At 37.9% G+C, this 27395-nt stretch overlaps 1 protein-coding gene across 3 annotated transcripts in view; it reads left to right on the top strand.

The window, feature by feature from the left end:
• Positions 1-27395, top strand: part of GAS6 (growth arrest specific 6) — a 391979-nt gene that overhangs the window by 21854 nt on the left and 342730 nt on the right. For all 3 annotated transcript variants that reach the window (XM_053707678.1, XM_053707680.1, XM_053707679.1), the window contains exon 4: positions 21500-21524. In XM_053707678.1, coding sequence (XP_053563653.1) covers positions 21500-21524 — 25 coding nt within the window. The remainder of the gene's footprint in view (positions 1-21499; positions 21525-27395) is intronic.

The raw sequence follows: 27395 nt of genomic DNA on the forward strand, positions 1-27395 counted from the left end.
CAGGAGGCCCCTAGTACATCTAGTGCGCCAATACTCCTTACTATGCAACAATTAACGGCTGTAATGGATAATTCTATCAAAAACATTTTAGCCAAAATGCCCACTTATCAGCGAAAGCGCGACTGCTCTGTTTTAGAAAATACTGAAGAGCATGAGGACGCTGATGATATTGGTTCTGAAGTGCCCCTACACCAGTCTGAGGGGGCCAGGGAGGTTTTTTCTGAGGGAGAAATTTCAGATTCAGGGAAAATTTCTCAACAAGCTGAACCTGATGTGATTACATTCAAATTTAAATTGGAACATCTCCGCGCTCTGCTTAAGGAGGTGTTATCTACTCTGGATGATTGTGAGAATTTGGTCATTCCAGAGAAATTATGTAAGATGGACAAGTTCCTAGAGGTCCCGGGGCCCCCCGAAGCTTTTCCTATACCCAAGCGGGTGGCGGACATTGTAAACAAAGAATGGGAAAGGCCCGGCATACCTTTTGTCCCTCCCCCTATATTTAAGAAATTGTTTCCTATGGTCGACCCCAGAAAGGACTTATGGCAGACAGTCCCCAAGGTCGAGGGGGCGGTTTCTACTCTAAACAAACGCACTACTATCCCTATAGAAGATAGTTGTGCTTTCAAAGATCCTATGGATAAAAAATTAGAGGGTTTGCTTAAAAAGATGTTTGTTCAGCAAGGTTACCTTCTACAACCAATTTCATGCATTGTTCCTGTCACTACAGCAGCGTGTTTCTGGTTCGATGAACTAGAAAAGTCGCTCAATAAAGATTCTTCTTATGAGGAGATTATGGACAGAATTCATGCTCTCAAATTGGCTAACTCTTTTACTTTAGACGCCACTTTGCAATTGGCTAGATTAGCGGCGAAAAATTCTGGGTTTGCTATTGTGGCGCGCAGAGCGCTTTGGCTAAAATCTTGGTCAGCGGATGCGTCTTCCAAGAACAAATTGCTTAACATTCCTTTCAAGGGGAAAACGCTGTTTGGCCCTGACTTGAAAGAGATTATTTCTGATATCACTGGGGGTAAGGGCCACGCCCTTCCTCAGGATAGGTCTTTCAAGGCTAAAAATAAACCAAATTTTCGTCCCTTTCGCAGAAACGGACCAGCCCCAAGTGCTACATCCTCCAAGCAAGAGGGTAATACTTCTCAAGCCAAGCCAGCCTGGAGGCCAATGCAAGGCTGGAACAAAGGTAAGCAGGCCAAGAAACCTGCCACTGCTACCAAGACAGCATGAGATGTTGGCCCCCGATCCGGGACCGGATCTGGTGGGGGGCAGACTTTCTCTCTTCGCTCAGGCTTGGGCAAGAGATGTTCTGGATCCTTGGGCGCTAGAAATAGTCTCCCAAGGTTATCTTCTGGAATTCAAGGGGCTTCCCCCAAGGGGGAGGTTCCACAGGTCTCAATTGTCTTCAGACCACATAAAAAGACAGGCATTCTTACATTGTGTAGAAGACCTGTTAAAAATGGGAGTGATTCATCCTGTTCCATTAGGAGAACAAGGGATGGGATTCTACTCCAATCTGTTCATAGTTCCCAAAAAAGAGGGAACATTCAGACCAATCTTAGATCTCAAGATCCTAAACAAGTTTCTCAAGGTTCCATCGTTCAAAATGGAAACCATTCGGACAATTCTTCCTTCCATCCAGGAAGGTCAATTCATGACCACGGTGGATTTAAAGGATGCTTATCTACATATTCCTATCCACAAGGAACATCATCGGTTCCTAAGGTTCGCCTTTCTGGACAAGCATTACCAGTTTGTGGCACTTCCATTCGGATTAGCCACTGCTCCAAGAATTTTCACAAAGGTACTAGGGTCCCTTCTAGCGGTGCTACGACCAAGGGGCATTGCAGTAGTACCTTACTTGGACGACATACTGATTCAAGCGTCGTCCCTACCACAAGCAAAGGCTCATACGGACATTGCCCTGGCCTTTCTCAGATCTCACGGGTGGAAAGTGAACGTAGAAAAAAGTTCTGTATCTCCGTCAACAAGAGTTCCCTTCTTGGGAACAATAATAGACTCCTTAGAAATGAGGATTTTTCTGACAGAGGCCAGAAAATCAAAACTTCTAAGCTCTTGTCAAGTACTTCATTCTGTTCTTCTTCCTTCCATAGCGCAGTGCATGGAAGTAATAGGTTTGATGGTCGCAGCAATGGACATAGTTCCTTTTGCGCGAATTCATCTGAGACCATTACAACTGTGCATGCTCAGTCAGTGGAATGGGGATTATACAGACTTGTCTCCGACGATACAAGTAGATCAGAGGACCAGAGATTCACTCCGTTGGTGGCTGACCCTGGACAACCTGTCACAGGGGATGAGCTTCCGCAGACCAGAGTGGGTCATTGTCACGACCGACGCCAGTCTGGTGGGCTGGGGCGCGGTCTGGGAACTCCTGAAAGCTCAGGGTCTTTGGTCTCGGGAAGAATCTCTTCTCCCGATTAAATATTCTGGAACTGAGAGCGATATTCAATGCTCTCAAGGCTTGGCCTCAGCTAGCAAAGGCCAAATTCATACGGTTTCAATCGGACAACATGACGACTGTTGCGTATATCAACCATCAAGGGGGAACAAGGAGTTACCTGGCGATGGAAGAAGTGACCAAAATCATTCAATGGGCGGAGACTCACTCCTGCCACTTGTCTGCAATCCACATCCCAGGAGTGGAAAATTGGGAAGCGGATTTTCTGAGTCGTCAGACATTTCATCCGGGGGAGTGGGAACTCCATCCGGAAATCTTTGCCCAAATTACTCAATTGTGGGGCATTCCAGACATGGATCTGATGGCCTCTCGTCAGAACTTCAAGGTTCCTTGCTACGGGTCCAGATCCAGGGATCCCAAGGCGACTCTAGTAGATGCACTAGTAGCACCTTGGACCTTCAACCTAGCTTATGTATTCCCACCGTTTCCTCTCATCCCCAGGCTGGTAGCCAGGATCAATCAGGAGAGGGCATCGGTGATCTTGATAGCTCCTGCGTGGCCACGCAGGACTTGGTATGCAGACCTGGTGAATATGTCATCGGCTCCACCATGGAAGCTACCTTTGAGACGGGACCTTCTTGTTCAAGGTCCGTTCGAACATCCGAATCTGGCCTCACTCCAACTGACTGCTTGGAGATTGAACGCTTGATTTTATCAAAGCGAGGGTTCTCAGATTCTGTAATTGATACTCTTGTTCAGGCCAGAAAGCCTGTAACTAGAAAAATCTACCATAAAATATGGAAAAAATATATCTGTTGGTGTGAATCTAAAGGATTCCCATGGAACAAGATAAAAATTCCTAAGATTCTATCCTTTCTTCAAGAAGGTTTGGAGAAAGGATTATCTGCAAGTTCTTTGAAGGGACAGATTTCTGCTTTATCTGTTTTACTTCACAAAAAGCTGGCGGCTGTGCCAGATGTTCAAGCTTTTGTTCAGGCTCTGGTTAGAATCAAGCCTGTTTACAAACCTTTGACTCCTCCTTGGAGTCTCAATTTAGTTCTTTCAGTTCTTCAGGGGGTTCCGTTTGAACCCTTACATTCCGTAGATATTAAGTTATTATCTTGGAAAGTTTTGTTTTTGGTTGCAATTTCTTCTGCTAGAAGAGTTTCAGAGTTATCTGCTCTGCAGTGTTCTCCTCCTTATCTGGTGTTCCATGCAGATAAGGTGGTTTTGCGTACTAAACCTGGTTTTCTTCCGAAAGTTGTTTCTAACAAAAACATTAACCAGGAGATAGTCGTGCCTTCTTTGTGTCCGAATCCAGTTTCAAAGAAGGAACGTTTGTTGCACAATTTGGATGTAGTTCGTGCTCTAAAATTCTATTTAGATGCTACAAAGGATTTCAGACAAACATCTTCCTTGTTTGTTGTTTATTCTGGTAAAAGGAGAGGTCAAAAAGCAACTTCTACCTCTCTCTCTTTTTGGCTTAAAAGCATCATCAGATTGGCTTACGAGACTGCCGGACGGCAGCCTCCTGAAAGAATCACAGCTCATTCCACTAGGGCCGTGGCTTCCACATGGGCCTTCAAGAACGAGGCTTCTGTTGATCAGATATGTAAGGCAGCGACTTGGTCTTCACTGCACACTTTTACTAAATTTTACGAATTTGTTACTTTTGCTTCTTCTGAGGCTATTTTTGGGAGAAAGGTTTTGCAAGCCGTGGTGCCTTCCATCTAGGTGACCTGATTTGCTCCCTCCCATCATCCGTGTCCTAAAGCTTTGGTATTGGTTCCCACAAGTAAGGATGACGCCGTGGACCGGACACACCTATGTTGGAGAAAACAGAATTTATGTTTACCTGATAAATTACTTTCTCCAACGGTGTGTCCGGTCCACGGCCCGCCCTGGTTTTTTAATCAGGTCTGATAATTTATTTTCTTTAACTACAGTCACCACGGTATCATATGATTTCTCCTATGCAAATATTCCTCCTTTACGTCGGTCGAATGACTGGGGAAGGCGGAGCCTAGGAGGGATCATGTGACCAGCTTTGCTGGGCTCTTTGCCATTTCCTGTTGGAGAAGAGAATATCCCACAAGTAAGGATGACGCCGTGGACCGGACACACCGTTGGAGAAAGTAATTTATCAGGTAAACATAAATTCTGTTTTTTAAGGGTGCCATTTTAGATACAACCGCACACTGTATTAGGCATGTCTGTAAAAAGATAGCTTATAAAAATTACAGACACACGCAGTCAATTGATGATATGCAAGCCCATCTCTCTTATACTCACCTTACTTTTGTACTCATGGACTTTTCCTATTCCTAAACACTCTTTCTCTTTTTCCTCTCCTTTTTCCCTCTCTTTTTTTTCCTCTTTTTTTTCCTCTTTTTTTTTCCTCTTTTTTTTTTTTCCTCTTTTTTTTTTTTCCTCTTTTTTTTTTTTCCTCTTTTTTTTTTTCCTCCTTTTTTTTTCCTCCTTTTTTTTTCCTCTTTTTTTTTTTTCCTCTTTTTTTTTTTCCTCTTCTTTTTTTTTTTCCTCTCTTTTTTTTTTTCCTCTTTTTTTTTTTTTCCTCTTTTTTTTTTTTTCCTCTTTTTTTTTTTTTCCTCTCTTTTTTTTTTTTCCTCTTTTTTTTTTTTTCCTCTTTTTTTTTTTTTCCTCTTTTTTTTTTTCCTCTTTTTTTTTCCTCTTTTCTCTAAAATTAGACATTTCCTTACACAAGATACAACTAAGATTTTAATCCACTCTCTCATCCTTTCCCGCCTTGACTACTGCATCTCCGTCCTCTCTGATTTACCTAGCTGTCGCATAGCTCCTTTACAATCCATTATGAATGCCTCTGCCAGGCTCATCTTCCTTACTCGTCGCTCTTCATCTGCTGCACCTCTCTGCCAATACCTTCATTGGCTTCCTCTTGCCTCTAGGATTAAACACAAAATCCTCACTCTGACATACAAATCCCTCAACTGCACTACTCCCCCCTACATTTCAGAACTTTTCTCCAGATACTCTCCCTCCTGTCCCCTTCGATCAGCTCAGGATCTCCTCTCTTGTTACTTCCTCACATTCCCGTTTACAGGACTTCTCCAGACTGGCCTCCATCTTGTGGAACTCCCTGCCTCGCTGAACAAGACTTTCCCCTAGTTTTAACAGCTTCAAGCGCTCTCTAAAAACTCTACTATTCAGGGATGCATACAACCAACACTAACCTTTCCTAACTTCATTGCTTACCCCTTGAACCCCTTAGGATGTAAGCCTATGAGCCCAGCTGTTTGCAGATCGCCTTCATAAGAGCCGAATACAACAGTGAAACACTCGGCAGGGCCCTCTACCCATTTGATCCCTAAAAAAATGATCCTGTATACCGACGGAACGCTACGGAATCTGTTGGCGCTCTACAAATGGATGATGATAATAATAAAGTATGGAGACTCCAACAAAAAAAAAAGACTAAGCAGTTAAAAGCTCATTCCAAAGAGAATATAGCAAACTCAGTAAAACATGATGACTAAATCTTCTTTAGATATATCAGCAAAAGGAGAAAAACTAAGGTTGTAATAGTAGAAAACAGTTGATGGTAGAATAGTAGAAGGAGATAAGCAAATTGTAGACCGTCTTGATTACTTCTGTTCAGTCTTCACAAAAGATTGTGAAGTTAGAATGTCTACATTAATGGATGCTACAGAAAATAGAAGTGAGCTTAGCACTAATCTTTTTAGAGGATGAGGTTTTGTTGGCATTATCAAAAATAAATGTAAAAAAGGTCTCTGTGTCCTTATAATATTCAAGGGTTTTAAAGTAACTTCAATCTGTGCTAACTGCGCCATTTACTGATCTGTTTAATCAGTCACTATTGACAGGAATTGTTCCAGATGACTGGAGAATAGTGAATGTAGTATCTCTTCATAAAAAGAGCAGTAGGGAAGAATCTTGTAATTACAGGCCAGTTTAACTTCATTAGTAGGGAAATTAATGGAAAGTCTCTTAAAAGAAAGAATTATGAGGTACATAAAGACTAACAATTTAAAATACCAATATGTTAATATAATGCTCAAATGAGCTAGATCACTGTATTATTATAAGGACAGTATCCCTTTAAGGCTAAGCAGTGGAAAATTGTGCATACTACATACAACATATTGCATCCCTTGATCATTTGGGATCTGCATAAACTTTAACAAATTATGGTATTTTGTTTTTTTCACTATCTTGTCCCTTTAAGCTTAATAACTATTAATAAGTTATATTCCAGTTAAAATTCTTCTCTGTAGTATGTGTTTGCTGAAGATACATTGTCTACCATTTACTCCTGTATGTTTGTAAAGTAATACTGTCATTTTAAAGGAAGTAGCCGGCTAAATATGCTTCCCTGATAAAACATTAACAACTTGTTTACTTGCAGTTCTCTGCAGGTAATATGTTTGTGTGTGTATGTGTATATTTTCTATTAAAACTCATATCTATAGGATAATCCTCACCACCATACCATCATACTCCTAGGTTTTTTTTTGTGGGGGGGGGTTAAATGCAGGAACGTTTCTCAGCATGGTGCTGTAGCCTTGGGCAGAATTCTAGTTACTTTCCAAGTTTTTAGAAGCTGGTTAGTGAGTATTTGTGCTTCGTTACACAAAGGGGTGTTACAGAGCCTCTTCAAACTGTGACTGTTACCATCAAAGCTCAGTTCAACCACCACCCCTCTGTAATGTGATGGGTCTGATTTTCAGGTTTTAAGTGTTTTTTTTATTTATTATTATTTTCTCTTTCATGAAAGATGTTTCATTCTACAAAAAGGAAAATGAAAACATTTAAAATTGCCAGTTTATTAGCAAAACTTTTAGGGTTTTGCTATTCCAGAGCAGCCCAGTGGTATACCCTTGAAAAGCTTATTCAGTTTAATTGCCTGGTCTGCTTTGTTGTAGTCATCTAAGATCAAATATAAATGATTTCACTGAGCTAAACATTTCCTTTGTAGCCTGCAGCGATGGTCAGGTGATTACAGCATTTGTAAGTAAGGAACATTTTTAAAAGTACAAGAAAAGCAGGAAGTAAATATTGTGCATTGCACTTTAAATTAGAAACCTCATAAATGGTTTCATTAAGAAGAGTTAAAGGGCCATAATACCCAAATGTTTAAACACTTGAAAGTGATGCAGCATAGCTGTAAAAAGCTGACTAGAAAATATCTCCTGAACATCTCTATGTAAAAAAGAAAGATATTTTACCTCAAAAGTTCCTCAGTAGCCACCTCCCATTGTAAAGGATTTCTAAGCAGCATTTTAATGTGTCTGTCCTAGGACAGCTTAGGGGATGAGCCTTGTGAACTCTCATATTATTTCACCAATCAGGTAAAGGAAGCTTACTATGAAATCTCATGAGAGTTAAGTCAAATCTCATGAGATCACAGTAAGAGTTCATGACCTCAGCACTGCTGATGCTGATTGGCTGCTGTTCATTTCTTCATTTTATTTTTACCTGCAGCTGGGAGCAGGTGAAGTATAACTTTTTACACAGAACTTACTATGCTGAGCTGAGGAAATTGTGAGGTAAAATATCTTCCTTTTTTACATAGAGATGCTCAGGTGATATTTTCCTGTCAGCTTTTTACAGTTATACTGCATCAGTTTCAAGTGATTTAGCATATGAGTATTATGCCCCTTTAAGTACATATATATTATATGGTATATTACCATGCTACTGACTGAGTCAGTTACTTTTGCTGAAAATCACTGCTCTAGAATGCTTGTTCGTGGAAGCTTTCTGCTGTATAATAGCACAATGGGTGGGATACCTTTAAATATATTGCACTTTCCTAGAATAATATAGATAGGAACTTCTTTTCTCTGACAGATGTATCATTATTCTGTGGATACAATTGGCTAAAATATGTGAAAATGGGTATAAATGATAGTTTTGAATAAAAGTACAAAAAGAAAATGTATTTGAATATTTTATTATTCCACTTTTGCTTCCATATAACTGTGTTTAACTCCTAGAAGATGTTAACACATAGTTAAAGTCAGCTCCAGAGCAGCAGTGCATGAATAGCACATAGCTGAAGACATCTGGTAAGCCAATGACACAATGCATATTTGTGTAGCCACCTTCTCACAACCTTGCTTATCTCGATTGAGCAAATGTCAGGAAGTATATGTATGATGCATATATAGATATAAAAATATAGCAAAAAATGAATTTAGTTTTCTCTTAAGCTTAAATAAATTATTATTGTGGCTTTTTATACCTCATTTTAGTGTGTTATGTTACTGAAAACATGGGAGCTGTTTGTTTTAAATAGGAATGGGCTAAGCTAAAGTTGCTGACATAGATATTGATACTAGCAGAAAATGCATGTCTATGCACATCTGATAACTCACTGGCTGATGAGGGCAGATACCTCCGCTCTATTGACAGATGTACACCCACTGCCATAAAAATGTTCTAGGCACATGTTTGTTTTTTAAAGAAAATCTGCAATGCATTTTAAAATACCCTCTTTTATATGCAACACAATCTGGCTTGTTAAGGTACTGATATAATTAGAAAATAGCAGGAAACTTTATTCTCAAAATTTTGAGAAACATTGCTCTGAAACGGATTAAGTAGCAGAATTGACTTTATGAGCTTTTGACATAAATATCAATAATGATGGCCTGTGTTTCGGGCTTGAGTGCATTAACGTTATTGAACATTTAATGGGAATAAAGTTTCCTGCTCATTTTTAATATCAGTATATTGATTGGAATGTACATGATTGTTAATGCTAGATTACGATTACTGCTTAATCAATGTCATGCAGGACATGCCCAGAATAAATGTTTATATGAAAAGTCATAAAAATAGTGACTCTATAATAAACATTCTATCTTGAACCATGGATTCCTGTCTGTTCCCCATATAGTAACCAATGGAAGCAAAGGGCACAAACTAAACTCTGTGTGTGGAGATGCCCACAGGGTGGCTTACAGTAAATGAAATGTGCATTAAATATCATGACATCTAATGGCTCCAGCATTTTGAGGTCAAGCCATTTTATTTTGTGTTGTCCCTTACAGCATTTATTTTGTCCCAGCATTCAAACGTCATCTCTCTTTTTTTTTTTTTTTTTTTTTTTTTTTTTTTTTTTTAAACTACCAAAATATTGCTTTCTAATTTGCTAGATTTCATTGGGTATCACTTAGTAACTGCAGTACAAAATCTAGTTTGTCTTAGATGTTTTCCTTTGAACACTACTCTATTTCTCTCTACAAACAATGTGCCAGTCATGGCCAGTTACAGAGCCTGCCCTTCACATATTGCTTTTGGACAGCTCCGATATTGGCTGTTACATGTGCTGGGCACTAATTGGACCTCTGAGATATTGATGCTTGCAGTTTTGTTTACATCCAACAGATGTTTCCCCTTGCTGTCCGGCAGCTTTCAGTAATATTCCCCCTGAGTTTCTTTGGCCCTAATTGTTGCTTTATATTAAAGAGTAGAATAAAAAAGATTTGTTAATCATTTAGGGATAGCTGCTGTAAGAGCGTCTGCTGCCTCATCCAATTCATTTGCATTGTTTGTCAGAAGGACAAAGGGCGTATTATGTGAGCGGTGGTCATTGTACCTGACAGTGCACACAAGAGTTTTGTAGTCTGTCTTGTGGCTTTTAGATTATTTTGTTTTTATTCAGAAATTAGTTGTTAACTACCTATAGCAATTGATTTTTAGGGTTTGTTCTTAGTGACTGAGAGTTATGATGTTATTATTTTTTTTTTTTTTTTTTTTACAATCTACATTAATTTTTAGTTATAGTTTCCGTCGGCTACATATATTAGATCAGTTAAAACTGACCATTTTGTCAAATCTTTTCTGTGGCACAAAAACATGACAAATTGGTGCACTTTATATTGGGATATAAACTGCTTTTTAAATTGCAGGATATAGCAAGTAAAGTTACATGATACCTCATGTTACTTTATAAGACTATTAAATACTTCATTTTCAATATAATTTAAAGGACCAGTAAAGACAATGCAATAGCACTTAGTCTGAACTTCAAATAAATAGTAGATTTTTTTTTCTGACAAATTTCAAAGTGATGTCTATTTCCACTCTCCCTGCATCATGTGACAGCCATCAGCCAATCACAAATGCACATACATATTTTCTTTGAATTCTTGCACATGCTTAGTAGGAGAGGGTGACAAAGTGTAAATATAAAAAGACTGTGGTCCTTTTGTCAATGGAATTTAATTGAAAGTTGTTTAAAATGACATGCTCTATCTCAATCACAAAAGTTTAATTTTGACTTGAGTATCCCTTTAAATATTCTGACTGGATATTCCATTAAATTAAGGCACATGGAAGAGCAAACTTCAGTGAACAACATGGGTTATAGAATATCATGTAGTATTTCTTATAGTTTAATTCCCTCTCTTCCTGAGTTATTCTCAGCCATGTTTTCCTCATCCTTCTAGAAAAGGGATTCTTTGTGCTTAAATTTTCTCCCCTTTCAATTGTTCCCAATGATCCATTTTCTCTGCTGGAGTGTAATTAAATTGTTTACAAATAGCTCCTTCACCCCTGTTTCGGCATATGAAATAGCTGATTTAGTCTGTGGTATCCCCACCTATACTAAAAGTGTCTATACTGGAGTAAGCCTAAGTAAACACAGCCAGCAGAAGAAAATACACTCTGTGGCGTGCAGGATGATAATTTTATTCTCTCTAAGTATTGAGCTTTGTTTTACAGACAAATATAAGATTAGAAAGCAAGTTTGTGTACACAAAGTGATAACTTAATGATATTACCTGCAATCTCAACCCATTGTAATAGGCTGTGGTTTAAAAGCACAAAACCAGCTACTTCATATACACAAATAAACCTGAAAATGCAATTTCTCATACACGTTATACTCTGCAGCTGGTATAACAAGTCATTGAAAATACTTTAATGGGAAAACAATTTTAGTGTACTGTCCCTTTAACTCAAATGTTTGCAACAACATCTTCATTGGTCTGTTGTATGTTGTAATGCGTGTGGCAGAATCATTAATCCTTGTTTGTAACTCTGTAGCCACTCAATACAATATTTGTTTTTTAGCCTTAAAGGGATATGAAACCCAAAATGTTTCTTTTGTGATTTAGACAGAGCATACCGTTTAAAAACAAAAAAAGTTTCCAATTTACTTTTATTATCAAATTTGCTCTTTTCCCATGATATTCTGTGTATTCGGCTACTAAGCTTATGTTCCAGCTTTTCAACAAACGATACCAAGAATATAAAGAATATTGATAATAGAAGTAAATTGGAAAGTTGTTTAAAATCGCATGCTCTATCTGAATCATCAAAGAAAAAAATTGGTTTCATATTCCTTTTAAAATAACCCCTTAAAAACCCTAGAAACTAATTGTGTTCTGTTTGCATATTGCTCAAGACTTAAATCACTTTCTTCGCTACAGCAACTCTTAAAGGGACTACTTGGATCTTTTTATTGTTTTAAGATAGATAATCCCTTTATTGCCCATTCCTCAGTTTTGCATAAACAACATTGTGATATCAATATACTTTTTTTTACCTATGTGATTACCTTGTATCTAAGCCTCTGCAGACTGCACCCTTATCTCAGTGCTTTTGACTGACTTGCATTTTATACAATCAGTGCTGACTCATAAATAACTCCACGGGAGCTAGCACAATGTTATCTATATGACACACATGCACTAACTGTGAAAAACTGTCAAAATGCACCGAGATAAGAGGCGGTTTCATCGGCTTAAATCCATTTATGAGCCTACCTAGATTTAGCTGTAAGCAAAGAATACCAAGAGAACAAAGCAAATTTGATGATGACAGTAAATTGGGAAGTTTTTTTTAAATTTCATGCCCTATCTGAATCCTGAAAGTTTAATTTTGACTTGACTTTCCCTTTTAAAGGGACATTATACACTCATTTTTTCTTTGCATAAATGTTTTGTAGATGATCTATTTATATAGCCCATAAAGTTTTTTTTTTTGTAAAAAAAATGTATAGTTTTGCTTATTTTTAAATAACATTGCTCTGATTTTCAGATTCCTAACCAAGCCCCAAAGTTTTATGAGAATACCATCAGCTACCTTCTCCAGCTTGCTCCTGTTTGTGTAAAGGGTCTTTTCATATGCAAAAGAAGGGGGAGGGGGGGAGGGTCTTATTTGCCACTTGCAGTGGGCTTTCCAGCTACCTTTTCAACAGAGCTAAACGGAGAGTTTCTAAGTAAGTTTTTAAACAGTTTTATACTGGATTTTTATTTCAGTATCTGTGCATCTTATTTTTTATAGTAGTGTCTATTACATGCAGTTATATGAAAATGAGTGTATACTGTCCCTTTAAGTTTCCTCAAGAATTAAAATGTTGTGAGACCCAAAAGCTGAAGCGTGTTGCCACTTTTAATGGGGAGAAATTCATGAACATGTCAACCTAAACGGTGACATTTGAATACTACTGACAACTTACTAGGCATACTCCTGAGAGAGCTGCACTGTGCTAATGCTTTATAACCCTTTCTGGTAGTTAGAGGGCTGTTTGTAAACACTGCTGAAAAATGATGCCTTTACACCCCCTCCTCTCCCCCTTTGCAGCCTTCGTGGAGAAAAAGGCAAGGGGTCAGTTGTTCCTTCTGGCAAGAGCAATAACACTGTGTTAAAAGCAAGAATCAATTGCATTTTGTTCAGTCTTTAAAAATGAATCCAGATGTTAATATAATAGGATCCCTTTGAACCATTGTACTTTTAAGATAGGTACAATAGTGATTTTATTTTAATAATTTTGCAATATTCTAATTTACTATTGTTATATAGCTGCATGGCTGGTCTTAAACTATCATACTTGCTGTATAGTATAATCATTAGCTATATCATTAGTTATAGAGCTTACTGATGCTTAGGCGCTATGTTTTGCATCCTTATGACTTGCAAACTGTTTTCTGTACAGAAATGTATCTGCATAATATACAAAATAAAGGTTTTAAAAATGCAGTCCAGAAATATACCCCTTGCTGTTTAAGAGATTAGAAGAGCTAGTTTAGTTCCCAAATATGTAGCAAATAACTGGTCTAACTCTTGTATATTGTAGTAAGCATGGGAATTTGTGAATTAGATGCTTCAGGTGACTGTTTCAAGTGTCTTCTTCTTCCTCTAGTTTTGTTAATGTGGAGCTATTATGTCTGCTGATGATGCTATTAGCAGGTAATTGCTATATGCATGTCCAAGATGCCAGCTGATCTTTCCAGTTACACAGAGCTCTGACTTGATTTTCCAGTGGAAATTTCTCTAGAAAGTCATGAAATGTATGAGGCATTGAAACTTACAGCAAATCCAGCCTCCACTCTCCTAAAATTCTGAGAAGTGGCAGCTTGCAAAGAAAGAGCCCACACCATCCTGAAAATATGTAACAATGCACAGCTATGCTCTGTATCTGTGGTGGTCCAAAAAACGACATATTATTTTATCTATTTTTTTAGATATGTTCTCAGATAAAAAAATGCACAATTAGGAGCAGCAGAATGTAACAAAAATGGCATGTTCCATTTTAAAATAATTTACATTTAATGGTACGATGTACTCAGACAAGAAGCTGGTTAGAGTTCCTTATATTTAAATATACTATAGAAACACCCTTTTTTAAGTGGGCTGGGTTTTTCCCCCTACTGGGATGATGATGATGATGATGATATTTTTCTGCTGCATGCATCTTATTTACATAATTTTTCTAAAGCCAATACTGTAGTATTGAACTTTTCAGCATATGTGGTGGCTTTAACAGAGAAAAGTGATTATTTCAAATGACAAAATAAAGGTAAATGAAATATTTGTAAACAATATATAATGCACTCTAGTAAAATAGACCATTGGGAATACATTAAAGAGAGCTTTTTACATCACACTGTCCCTTGTATTATTTCTAAAAAGTGTAACAAGATCAGATTTTGGTTTTTGCTCTTTTTATCTTCTATAACAAAATATTTGTCCAACCCCTTTACTTCTCTGCCCATTTCTTTCATGTAATTGGCAAGAGTCCATGAGCTAGTGACGTATGGGATATACATTCCTACCAGGAGGGGCAAAGTTTCCCAAACCTCTAAATGCCTATAAATACACCCACAATTCAGTTTTACAAACTTTGCCTCCTATGGAGGTGGTGAAGTAAGTTTGTGCTAGATTTCTACGTTGATATGCGCTTCTCAGCAGGCTGAAGCCCGGTTCCTCTCAGAGTCCAGTGAATGTCAGAGGGATGTGAAGAGAGTATTGCCTATTGAATGCAATGGTCATCCTAACGGGGATCTATTTCATAGGTTCTCTGTTATCAGTCGTAGAGATTCATCTCCTACCTTCCTTTTCAGATCGACGATATACTCTTATATACCATTACCTCTACTGATTCTTGTTTCAGTACTGGTTTGGCTATCTACTTTATGTAGATGAGTGTCTTTTGGTAAGTATGTTTTCTTCTATTTAAGACACTCTCAGCTATGGTTTGGCACTTTATATGTAAAGTTCTAAATGTATGTTTTGTACTTATATTTGCCATGATTCAGGTTAATCAGTATATTTCCTTTTCGCAGACTGTCAGTTTCATTTTGGGAAATGCATATTAAAAAAAAAAAAAAAAAAAAAATTTACCTGAAATTTTCTAATTGACTCTCTTTTTTAAATTGCGGGCTGTTAGGCTTGCGGGAGCGCAAAATGCTATAATTTATTGCGTCGTTCTTGGCACAAGACTTTTTTGGCGCGAGAATTACGTTTGTTGACATAATTTCGTCATTTCCGGCGTCTTAGTTGGTGCCGAGATTTTTCACCTAGTTGCGTCATCTGACGCTCGTGTTTGTTGCAGATGTCTTGACGCCAAAAAATATTTTGTCAGTTGTGGGCGTCATACTTGGCGCCAGATTTCTGACATTATTTAAATCTTTATTTAATTTTGCTTCTGGTTTCCAGAGGCTTATTTTGTTTGCATTTTTCCCATTCATGAGACTGTCCTATAAGGAAATTGATATTTTGCTTTATATGTTGTTTTTTTTTTTTTTCTCTTACATTTGCAAAATATCTTAAAACTGTTCCTGTATCAGAAAACACTGTTGGATTCCTGCTGACTGATATCAGTCCTACCAAATCTAAGTTCATTTATTTTAATGTTATGAATTTTTATCTTTAGCTATGGTTTGTAATAAGTTATCATGATAAACTTTTACATGCAGAAAAAATGTCCATCAGTATTAATGCATTGTCTATTGCTATTCTTTTAACATTTAATGTACAAGATATACCTGTGAATTTATAAGAATATTTTTCTGATTCTATTCTGAAGGCTTTGTCTGCCATCCCGCCTTTTAATAAAATGTAAAGGTCTTTTTTAAACTTCTCATTTAGTTGATGAATTTTCAAATGACCGACAACATAATGAATTATCCTTCTCTGATGATGATTTTTCTCATTCAGAATATCCATCATCGGATATTGACACTAACAAATCTACTTATCTACTTTACTTTTAAATAGAGTACATTCGTTCTTTGTTGAAAAGGTGTTGATTATTTTGGATATTGAGGAGACTAGTCCTTCTGATTTTAAGGCTAGCTAACATTTAAAATTCTGTTATTAACCTCCTGTGGTTACTTTAGAGGTTTTTTTCCAGTTCCTAATTCTGGTGAATGGAATAGGCCTGGTACTTCTTTTATTCCTTCTTTAAGGTTTTGAAATTGTATCCTTTGCCAGCAGTTAGTTTGGAGTTTTGGTAAAAGATCCCCAAAGTTAATGGGGCTATCTCTACTCTTGCTAAACGTACTACTATTCCTATGGAAAATAGTATTTATTTTAAAGATCCTTTAGATGGGAAACTTGTAGCTTTTCTAAGGAAAATTAATTTATTTTCAGGTCCTTTTCTTAGGCCTGCAATTTATTTGGCTGATGTTGCAGCTGTTTCATCTTTTTTGGTTGGAAACTTTAGCGCAACAAGTATTGGTTTATGATTTGTTTAGCATTGTTAACTTTATTCAACATGCTAATAATTTCATTTGTGATGCCATTTTTTGATATTATCAAAATTGAGGTTAAATCTATGTATTTAGCTATTTTAGCTAGAAGAACTTTGTGACTTAAATCTTGGAATGCTGATTTGATTTCTAAAATCCAGATTTCTATTTTTCTTTCCTTCCAAGGTAATACATTATTTGGTTCACAGTTGGATTCAATACTTTCAACTGCTAATCTGGGGAAAGGAGTTTTTTTGCTTCAAGATGAAGCTCTAAGCTTATATTAGATTTTGTTCTTAATGAGGAACAGAAACCCAATTCTTCCCCAAGTAAAATGTTTCTTATTGGAAGCTTTCTTCAAAATGGAATGAATTCAAACCATTTAAGATATCAAAGCCAGCCCCCAAATTCACATGAAGGTGCGGCCCTTATTCCAGCTTAGCTGGTAGGGGGAAGGTTAAGATTTTTCTAAAGTTGTTTGGTTCAATTCGGTCCAAACTTCTTAGATTGGGGTACAGAATAGGATTCAGAGTAAAACCGCCTGTGAGAAGTCTTTTTCTCTCTCACATATTCTAGCTATTCCAGTAAAGGCTCAGACTTTCCTGAAGTGTGTTTCAGACCTGGAGTTATCTGGGGTATTCATGCCAGTTCCGTTTCAGGAACGGGGTCTGGGGTTTTGTTCAGAACTATTCATTGTCCCAAAGAAATAAAAACTTTTGAATTGTCATGTTAGAGTACCATCTTTCAGAATGGTGATTATAAGGTCTATTCTGCCTTTTGTTCAGCAAGGGCATTATTTGCCTACAATAGACTTACAGGATTCATATCTTCATATTCTGTTTTCATTCAGATTATTTTCATTTTCTGAGATTCTCTTTTTTAGACGAGCATTACCATTTTGTTGCTTTTCCTTCTGGCCTAGCGACAGCTCTAAGAATCTTTTCAAGGTTCTTAGTGTTTCCTTATTTGGACGATATCGTGGTACTTACTCAGTCTTTTCGTTCTGCAGAATCTCATACAATTCAACTTCTATTGTTTCTTCAAAGACATGGTTGGAGGATCATTTTATCAGAAGCTCCTTGATTCCTCAGACAAGGGTCACCTTTTTTAGGTTTCCAGATAGATTGTGTCAATGTCTTTGTCTCTAACAGACGAGACAATTTATATAGGGTTCAGCTTGTCAGAACCTTCAGTCTCTATTATTTCCTTCAGTAGCTATATGCATGGAAGTTTTAGGTCTCATGACTGCAGCATTGGAGTCGATTCCCTTTGCTCATTTTCATATGAAACCTTTCCCGTTTTTAATGCTGAATTAATGGTGCAGGGATTATTCTAGGATATCACATTTAATATCCTTTAATCCCAATATTCAACTATCTCTGACTTGGTGGTTAGATCACCATCGTATAGTTCTACGGGTCTCTTCGGTTCATCCAACCTGGACCATGATCACAACAGATGCGAGTCTTTTAGGTTGGGAAGCTGTCTGGGGATCTCTGACAGCACAAGAGGTTTGGAAATCTCAAGAGGCGAGATTACCATTCAATATTTTGGAACTCTGTGTGATTCTCAGTTCTTCAGTTTTGGCTTCTATTTGAAGAGAGAGACGTTTATTGGTTTTCAGACAGACAATGTCACAACTGTGGCGTATGTTAATCATCAGGGTGGGACTCTCAGTCCTCAGGCTATGAAAGAAGTATCTCGGATACTTGCTTGGACAAAATCCAGCTCCTGTCTAATTTCTGCGGTCCATATCCCAGGTATAGACAATTGGGAAGCGGATTATCTCTGTCTTCAAGCTTTACATCCGGGAGAATGGTCTCTTCACCCAGATGTGTTTTTTCAAATTGTTCAGATGTGGGGGCTTCCAGAAATAGATCTGATGGCATCTCATCTAAACAAGAAACTTCCCAGGTACCTATCCAGGTCCAGGGATCCTCGGGCGGAAGCAGTGTATGCATTGACACTTCCTTGGAGTTATCATCCTGCCTATATTTTTCCGCCTCTAGTTCTTCTTTTAAGAGTTATTTTCAAAATCATCATGGAGCAATCGTTTGTGCTGCTGGTGGCTCCAGCATGGCCGCTCAGGTTTTGGTATGTGGATCTTGTTCGGATGTCCAGTTGCCAACCTTGGCCACTTTCATTAAGGCCAGACCTTATTTCTCAAGGTTTGTTTTTCCATCAGGATCTCAAATTATTAAATTTGATGGTATGGAAATTGAACGCTTAGTCATAGAGGTTTCTCTGACTCAGTGATTACTATGTTGCAGGCTCGTAAATCTGTATCTAGAAAGATTTTTTTATCGAGTTTGGAAGACTTACATTTCATGGTGCTCTTCTCAAAAATTCTCTTGGCATTCTTTTAGAATTCCTAGAATTTTACAGTTTCTTCAGGATGGTTTAGATAAGGGTTTGTCTGCAAGTTCTTTGAAAGGTCAAATCTCTGCTTGTTCTGTTCTACAGAAAAATTGCTAAACTTCCTGATATTCATTGTTTTGTACAGGCTTTGGTTCGTATCAAGCCTGTCATTAAATCAATTTCTCCTCCTTGGAGTCTTTTTTTTTTTTTGGTTTTGAAGGCTTTACAGGCTCCTCCGTTTGAGCCTATGCATTCTCTGGACATTAAATTACTTTCTTGGAAAGTGTTGTTCCTTTTGGTCATCTCTTCTGCTAGAAGACTTTCTGATTTATCTGCTCTTTCTTGTGAGTCTCCTTTTCTGATTTTTCATCAGGATAAGGCGGTTTTTGCGGACTTCGTTTAAATTTTTACCTAAAGTTGTGAACTCCAACGACGTTAGTAGAGAAATTGTTGTCCCTTCTTTATGTCCTAATCCTATGAATTTTCTGGAGAGATCCTTACATTCTTTGGTTGTGGTAAGAGCTTCGAAATATTATGTTGAAGCTACTAAAGATTTCAGAAAGTCTTCTAGTCTATTTATTATCTTTTCTGGTTCTAGGAAAGGTCAGAAGGCTTCTGCCATTTCTTTGGCGTCTTGGTTAAAGCTTTTGATTCATCATGCTTATTTAGAGTCGGGTAAATCCCCGCCTCAGAGGTTTACGGCTCATTCTACTAGGTCAGTTTCCACTTCCTGGGTTTTTTAGAATGAAGCTTCTGTTGATCAGATTTGCAAAGCAGCAACTTGGTCTTCTTTGCTTATTTTTACTAAATTCTACCATTTTGATGTTTTCTCTTCTTCAGAAGCAGTTTTTGGTAGAAAAATACTTCAGGCAACTGTTTCAGTTTGATTCTTCTGCTTATAATTTCAGTTATTTTCATTATAAGATTAAAACTTTTGATTTGGGTTGTGGATTAATTTTTCAGCGGAATTGGCTGTCTTTATTTTTATCCCTCCCTCTCTAGTGACTCTTGCGTGGAGTGCCACATCTTGGGTATTTGCTATCCCATACGTCACTAGCTCATGGACTCTTGCCAATTACATGAAAGAAAACATAATTTATGTAAGAATTTACCTGATAAATTAATTTCTTTCATATTGGCAAGAGTCCATGAGACCCACCCATTTTATGGTGGTTATGATTTTTTTTGTATAAAGCACAATTATTCCAATTCCTTGTTGATGCTTTCGCTCCTTTCTTATCACCCCACTTCTTGGCTATTCGTTAAACTGAATTGTGGGTGTGGTGGGGGGTGTATTTATAGGCATTTTGAGGTTTGGGAAACTTTGCCCCTCCTGGTAGGAATGTATATCCCATACGTCACTAGCTCATTGACTCTTGCCAATATGAAAGAAATGAATTTATCAGGTAAATTCTTACATAAATTATGTTTTTTATGTTTTGTATTTTGATTTTGGAAGCCATATCCGATGTTTGTTTCAGTAGTGCTCAAGCATATCTCTGCTAAGAGTATAGTTGTTAGACATTAGAAACCTTTATTTTTCTCAGGGCAACTTTGTTTATTATAGTACATATGAGCTATGCACATAATGGCCAATACATAGAGAACAATTGAAATTGAAAGTTTTAGTACTTACCTCTTGTTTACATAGTTTATGGTGGTTTTAACAGGCACAAATAGCCATTTCAATTAACAACATGAAGGTAAAGAAGTCATTTGTAAATAATATAAAACTAGACATGGGCATTCAGCAACTTTGTTAGCTGCTGAAAGTGGAAGTAAACAGACCCTTCTCGACTTTGGCTCTTTTCGGAACCAGATTTATGCTTGTGAAAGCTCACCACATTAAGATCCTGTACAAATCGTGATGTACTTCTAACAGGCCAGATTTGCATGATATCTTAACTAAAGCACAGGTGAAATAATCAGCTGATCAGTAACACTGGTTACTTACCTGCTTTCACCCATTAACTGATTATTTCACAGGTGCTCTAGTTAAAGGGACAGTCTGGTCAAAATTGAACTTTCATGATTTGGATAGGGCATGGAATTTTAAATAACTTTTCTATTCGCTTTTATCATCAGAATTGCTTTGTTCTCTTGGTATTCTTAGTTGAAAGCTATACCTAAGAAGGTTCATATGCTAATTTCTAAGCCCTTAAAGGCCGTCTCTTATCTCAATGCTTTTGACAGTGTGCACAGCTAGAGGGCATTAGTTCATGTGTGCCATATAGATAACATTGTGCTCACACCTGTGGAGTTACTTATGAGAGGGCACTGATTGGCTAAAATGCAAGTCTGCCAAATGAACTAAAATAAGAGGGCAGTTTGCAGAGGCTTAGATACCAGGTAATCACAGAGGTAAAGAGTGTATTATTTTAACTGTGTTGGTTCTGCAAAACTGGGGAATTGGTAATAAAGGGATTAAACAATAACAATTCTGGAGTATACTGTCCCTTTTAGATATCATGAAAATCTTGCCTGTAAGGGGTGCTTAAGGACTGGAGCTGAGAAACACTGCTCTATTAGGTAAAATGAATAATTGGGAACACATTATCCTTGCCCCATGTAAGTAGTCAGCCAGGATCTTAATAAATTAGCTTTTTAGCAATGTTGTTTTCTCTTTTTAAGACTTTAGTTAAGTTCATTATTTAAGATTTATAATATAAGTTGATTCTGTGGTTTTTGGGAACATGCATTAACTAAATGTATCTTTTCCCTACAGGACTATTTTTACCCCAGATATTTAGGTAAGTTTGACATTTTCCTAACTAATAACGTATATGAATTTTTGTTTTGTCATTAATTCTAAAGAAGTGCTCATTGTGTGCCAGACATGTAACCTTTAGATGCTGCTGTTAGAAATGTAATGATTATATGTATGTAGAACCAGAGGTGTAGGAGGGATAATGATGTAATGAGAGAGGGCAGAACCTGAAGGCTTTGGAGCAGAAAAGGGCAGATGAGAGCGAGAACATTTATATTAGGTGGCTTTCACATTCGAAAACATAAAATAGAATCATATCATTGGCTTTAGAAAGACAGTAAACACCTAAATTACAGGACATTTCTGCTGTCTTGGTATCGACAACAAAGTCTAAAAATGTATTTTAAAAAAATGAACATCTTATTTTTTCACTTCTTTACTTGTTTTTCACTAACCAAACTCCACCTAGTCAGGGCTTAAAGGACCATTACACTTGACATTTCAACAACACGTAAAATGTTTCATCATTGCAAGTGAAACATACAATATTTATTTTGCAGCCTTTCATTGTAAAATACATCTAAAAAATGTTTGTTTCACTTTCTCCCAGGGAGGTTTGGGTTAATACTTTAAGGCAATTTATGCAAGCTTTTGTTTACTTTTTCCTCCCTCCCTAAGCGTCTATGATGTTACATGCTTTTAAAAGGTGGATTGTCAGTTTTGCATCAACAATCATGATAGGCAAATCATTCTTTGCAATAAGTAACCAAGTTGAATCAGAAACCTCCTTAACCCCTTAATGACCGGACCATTTTTCAGTTTTCTTACCCTTAATGACAATGGCTATTTTTACATTTCTGCAGTGTTTGTGTTTAGCTGTAATTTTCCTCTTAATCATTTACTGTACCCACACATATTATATACTGTTTTTCTCGCCATTAAATGGACTTTCTAAAGATACCATTTTTTTCATCACATCTTATAATTTAATATAAAAAATATATAAAATATGAGGAAAAAATGGAAAAAAACACACTTTTTCTAACTTTGACCTCCAAAATATGTTACACATCTACAACCACCAAAAAACACCCATGCTAAATAGTTTCTAAATTTTGTCCTGAGTTTAGAAATACCCAATGGTTACATGTTGTTTGCTTTTTTTGCAAGTTATAGGGCAATAAGTACAAGTAGAACTTTGCTATTTCTAAACCACTTTTTTTCAAAATTAGCGCTAGTTACATTGGAACACTGATATCTGTCCGGAATCCCTGAATATCCCTTGACATGTATATATTTTTTTTTAGAAGACAACCCAAAGTATTGATCTAGGCCCATTTTGGTATATTTCATGCCACCATTTCACTGCCAAATGCGAGCAAATAAAAAAAATTGTTCACTTTTTCACAAATTTTGTCACAAACTTTAGGTTTCTCACTGAAATTATTTACAAACAGTTTGTGCAATTATGGCACAAATGGTTGTAAATGCTTCTCTGGGATCCCCTTTGTTCAGAAATAGCAGACATATATGGCTTTGGCGTTGCTTTTTGGTAATTAGAAGGCCGCTAAATGCAGCTGCGCACCACACGTGTATTATGCCCAGCAGTGAAGGGGTTAATTAGGGATCTTGTAGGGACCTTGAAGGGTTAATTTTAGCTTTAGTGTAGTGTAGTAGACAACCCAAAGTATTGATCTAGGCCCATTTTGGTATATTTCATGCCACCATTTCACCGCCAAATGCGAGCAAATAAAAAAAAAAGTGACATTTTTCACAATTTTAGGTTTCTCACTTAAATTATTTACAAACAGCTTGTGCAATTATGGCACAAATGGTTGTAAATGCTTCTCTGGGATCTCCTTTGTTCATAAATAGCAGACATATATGGCTTTGGCGTTGCTTTTTGGCAATTAGGAGGCCGCTAAATGCTGCTGCGCACCACACTTGTATTAAGCCCAGCAGTGAAGGGGTTAATTAGGTAGCTTGTAGAGAGCTTGCAGGGTTAATTTTAGCTTTAGTGTAGAGATCAACCTCCCACCTGACACATCCCACCCCCTGATCCCTCCCAGACAGCTCTCTTCCCTCCCCCACCCCACAATTGTCCCCGCCATCTTAAGTACTGGCAGAAAGTCTGCCAGTACTAAAATAAAAGGTGTTTTTTTTTTGTTTTTGTTTTTTTTAAATTATTCAGCTGTGATGGACCCCTGCCTTAACCCCCAACCTCCCTGATCCCCCCCAAACACCTCTCTAACCCTCCCCACCTACCTAATTGCCACCATCTTGGGTACTGGCAGCTGTCTGCCAGTACCCAGTTTTCCCCCCCAAAAAAAGTGTTTTGTTTTGTGACATGTTTTATTTTTTCTGTAGTGTAGCTGCCCCAACCACCCCCTCCCACCCCCCCAGATCCAGATCCTGATCAAGTGTAGCTGCCCCAACCCCCCCCCCCCCCCCCCACCCCCCCCCAGATCCAGATCCAGATCCTTACCTAAATTCATTGGTGGCAGTGCCAGTGATTGCTGCGCGCACACACACGCGCGCGCGCGCGTGCACGCAGCCCCCGCACGCTCCCGGCATCCGGCGTGCACAATACACTTGAAGGAACCGGATGCCGGGTAGCGATGGGCCGCCCACCCTCCTCCCTGTAAGCTCCCACCCACCAACGAACGGCCGCATCGCTACCGGTGCAGAGAGGGCCACAGAGTGGCTCTCTCTGCATCGGATGCTTTCTAAAGGGTATTGCAGGATGCCTCAATATCGAGGCATCACTGCAATACCCTGAGAGCTGCTGGAAGCGATTGCGATCGCTTCCAGCACTCTCTTAGACAAGTGACGTACCAGGTACGTCCATTGTCACTAACTGCAAGTTTTTGCAGGACGTACCTGGTACGTCACTTGTCATTAAGGGGTTAAAGGGACACTGAACCCAAATTTTTTTCTTTCGTGATTCAGATAGAGCATGCAATTTTAAGCAACTTTCTAATTTACTCGTATTATCAAATTTTCTTCGTTCACTTGCTATCTTTATTTGAAAAAGGCATCTAAGCTTCTTTTTTGGTTCAGAACTCTGCACAGCACTATTTTATTGGTGGGTGAATTTATCCACCAATCAGCAAGAATAACCCAGGTTATTCACCAAAAATGGGCCGGCATCTAAACTTACATTCTTGAATTTCAAATAAAGATACCAAGAGAATGAAGAACATTTGATAATAGGAGTAAATTAGAAAGTTGATTAAAATTGCATGCTCTATCTAAATCATGAAAGGAAAAAATTGGGTTTAGTGTCCCTTGAAGGGAACACAAGAGTGCAGGCTACCCAAGTCTGCAAATGTGCAAACAGAGTTGGTGCTATGTCTGAATATTAGTTTGTGATTGGTTAGCAGGGGTTCTTTTGTTATGGGGAAAGGGAAAACAGTGAAAAGAAAAAACATAAAACAATATACTCATTTGACAAAATAAAGTTGCCTTACCATACATGCTACATCACACCATACCCCCTACCTTGCCATACATTCTACATATCACCATACCTCCTGCCTTACCATACCTGCTACATCTCACCATATCCCCTGCCTTACCATACCAATAGACTTTACCAATCCCCCTTCCTTATCATACCTGCTACATCTCACCATACCCCCTGCCTTACCATACCTGCTACATCTCACCATACCCCCTGCCTTACCATACCTGCTACATCTCACCATACCCCCTGCCTTACCATACCTGCTACATCTCACCATATCCCCTGCCTTATCATACCTGCTACATCTCACCATACCCCCTGCCTTACCATACCTGCTACATCTCACCATACACCTCTGCCTTACCATACATGCTACATCTCACCATACACCCCTGCCTTACCATACATGCTACATCTCACCATACCTCCTGCCTTACCGTACCTGCTACATCTCACTATATCCCCTGCCTTACCATACATGCTACATCTCACTATACTTCCTGCCTTACCATACATGCTACATCACACCATACCTCCGGCCCTACCATACCTAATAGACTTCACCATTCCCCCTTCCTTACCACACCTACTACACCTCACCATACCCTCTTCTTTACCATACATACTACAACTAACCATACACCCCTACCTTACCATATGTGCTACATCTCACCATACCCCCACCTTACAATACCTACTACATCTCACCATACCCCCACCTTACAATACCTACTACATCTCACCATTTCCACTGCCTTACAATACCTACTACATCTCACCATACCCCCACCTTACAATACCTACTACATCTCACCATTCCCCCTTACTTACCATACCCACATATGCACATATACCTGCTAACTAGAGTGGATCTTTTATTAAGTGGTGGCCATATATTTATAAACATTTTTCTTTAGTAAAACAAATACACCTCAATACAAATTTACAGATGTATGTCCAGTCTGTTGGAACTGAATTTGAGTAAAAAGAGTAGCCTTACAACCATTTTTTTTTTCTTCTCCAACGTATAAGCAGCAATACATAGACTGCAATAAGCAGTCACCCATGTCCTCTGCCAGCTTCATCTATACCAAGACAGCAGTCTTCTTCCTTTCTTTTCTTTTTTTCCCCCGCTCCATTACTTTTTTTAAGGGAGTTTCAGCAGTTTCCAACTCAGATTAACTTCCAATACAGTTTCAGCTTCCCACTGCAATATCACTGTGATTATCGGACCCTATCGTGAGCGCTAGGTACAATGTACACTGTGCGCTCAAAAAATATACTGTGAACAATATTTCAGCCCATTTAAAAATTGGTGGGGGGGGATTTATCCCCCACAGTGCCTGGGACACCCATAAGGCTATCTTAAGAAATAAATAAAATGTTATATGGGTATACTTAATGGGCTTTTTGCTTCTTATTTACCTATGTTTCTGTGTACATGTGTATAACAGTATCTAAATTCATTAGTTATAAATCTACATTCATCAAATTTCAACTATAATGCTTATAATACCATATAAATGCCCAATCAGGTAACAAGATATAAATTGATAACTGCTATTCTCAAAAACAGAAATCTTTTGTAGCCCTTGCTTCTAGTAAAAGTAATTACTGTTTTTCCGATACATATGCACATATTCTGTGAGTGTCCACCAGTATTGAAGCTCAGAAAGCTGGCGGTGGTGTGTAATTGTGCCTGTGAAAATGTACAGGGAGCTGGATTTGCTATTTGAAACAACAGCCCATCAAAATAGGCTTGGCTTGCTGACAGATCAGATCTTGTTATCGTATCACTTATATCCTAATCCTTCCCTTTCTTATCTCGGTCTCTGTACAATACTTAGAACAATTGAAAATGAACATTTTAGAGCTTTATCTCTTCCACTTCCCTCCGTTAGTGTAATTTCTTCTGCTGGCTGTGTTTCTCCATAATCTATACCTAGGTATAGAAACTTTCTGTATGGGTAGGAATACCACAGGTGCATATGCTTCTGTAAACCAGTAATTTTATTTTACTAGAATAATTTTTTGCTAGTGGAAGTATATTGCAAACATTCATCTAATTAAAATTGAAATGGAACTATGCATATTTTATTTATGACCTTTCTATCCCTTTAAGTAACAGAAGGCCAAGTTATTGCAAGGGTAAACAATTTCACATATTCATGCAGGCAGCACTTGTCTCTTGCAACTGTTGGGATCACTGTCAAAGTTGTTTACTGAGAAGGAACACAGGACTGTCTTTTAAAAGTTTTAATGAATGGGAAAAAGCATTAGTACTCTAATTAACCTAAGGTCTCTGTATCTGTGTAGCCAGCACATAATTTAACACACTTGTGTGTCTAAGTGATCTCTGTACAGTAAACATCTTGTAATTACAATATTTATTTTTGCACCTGTGCATTACATTATTATATTAGGAGAGTGATTTTTTTGTGTGACTGC

This window comes from Bombina bombina, chromosome 3 (assembly GCF_027579735.1).
Source record: "Bombina bombina isolate aBomBom1 chromosome 3, aBomBom1.pri, whole genome shotgun sequence".
In the NCBI taxonomy this organism is placed as follows: domain Eukaryota; kingdom Metazoa; phylum Chordata; class Amphibia; order Anura; family Bombinatoridae; genus Bombina; species Bombina bombina.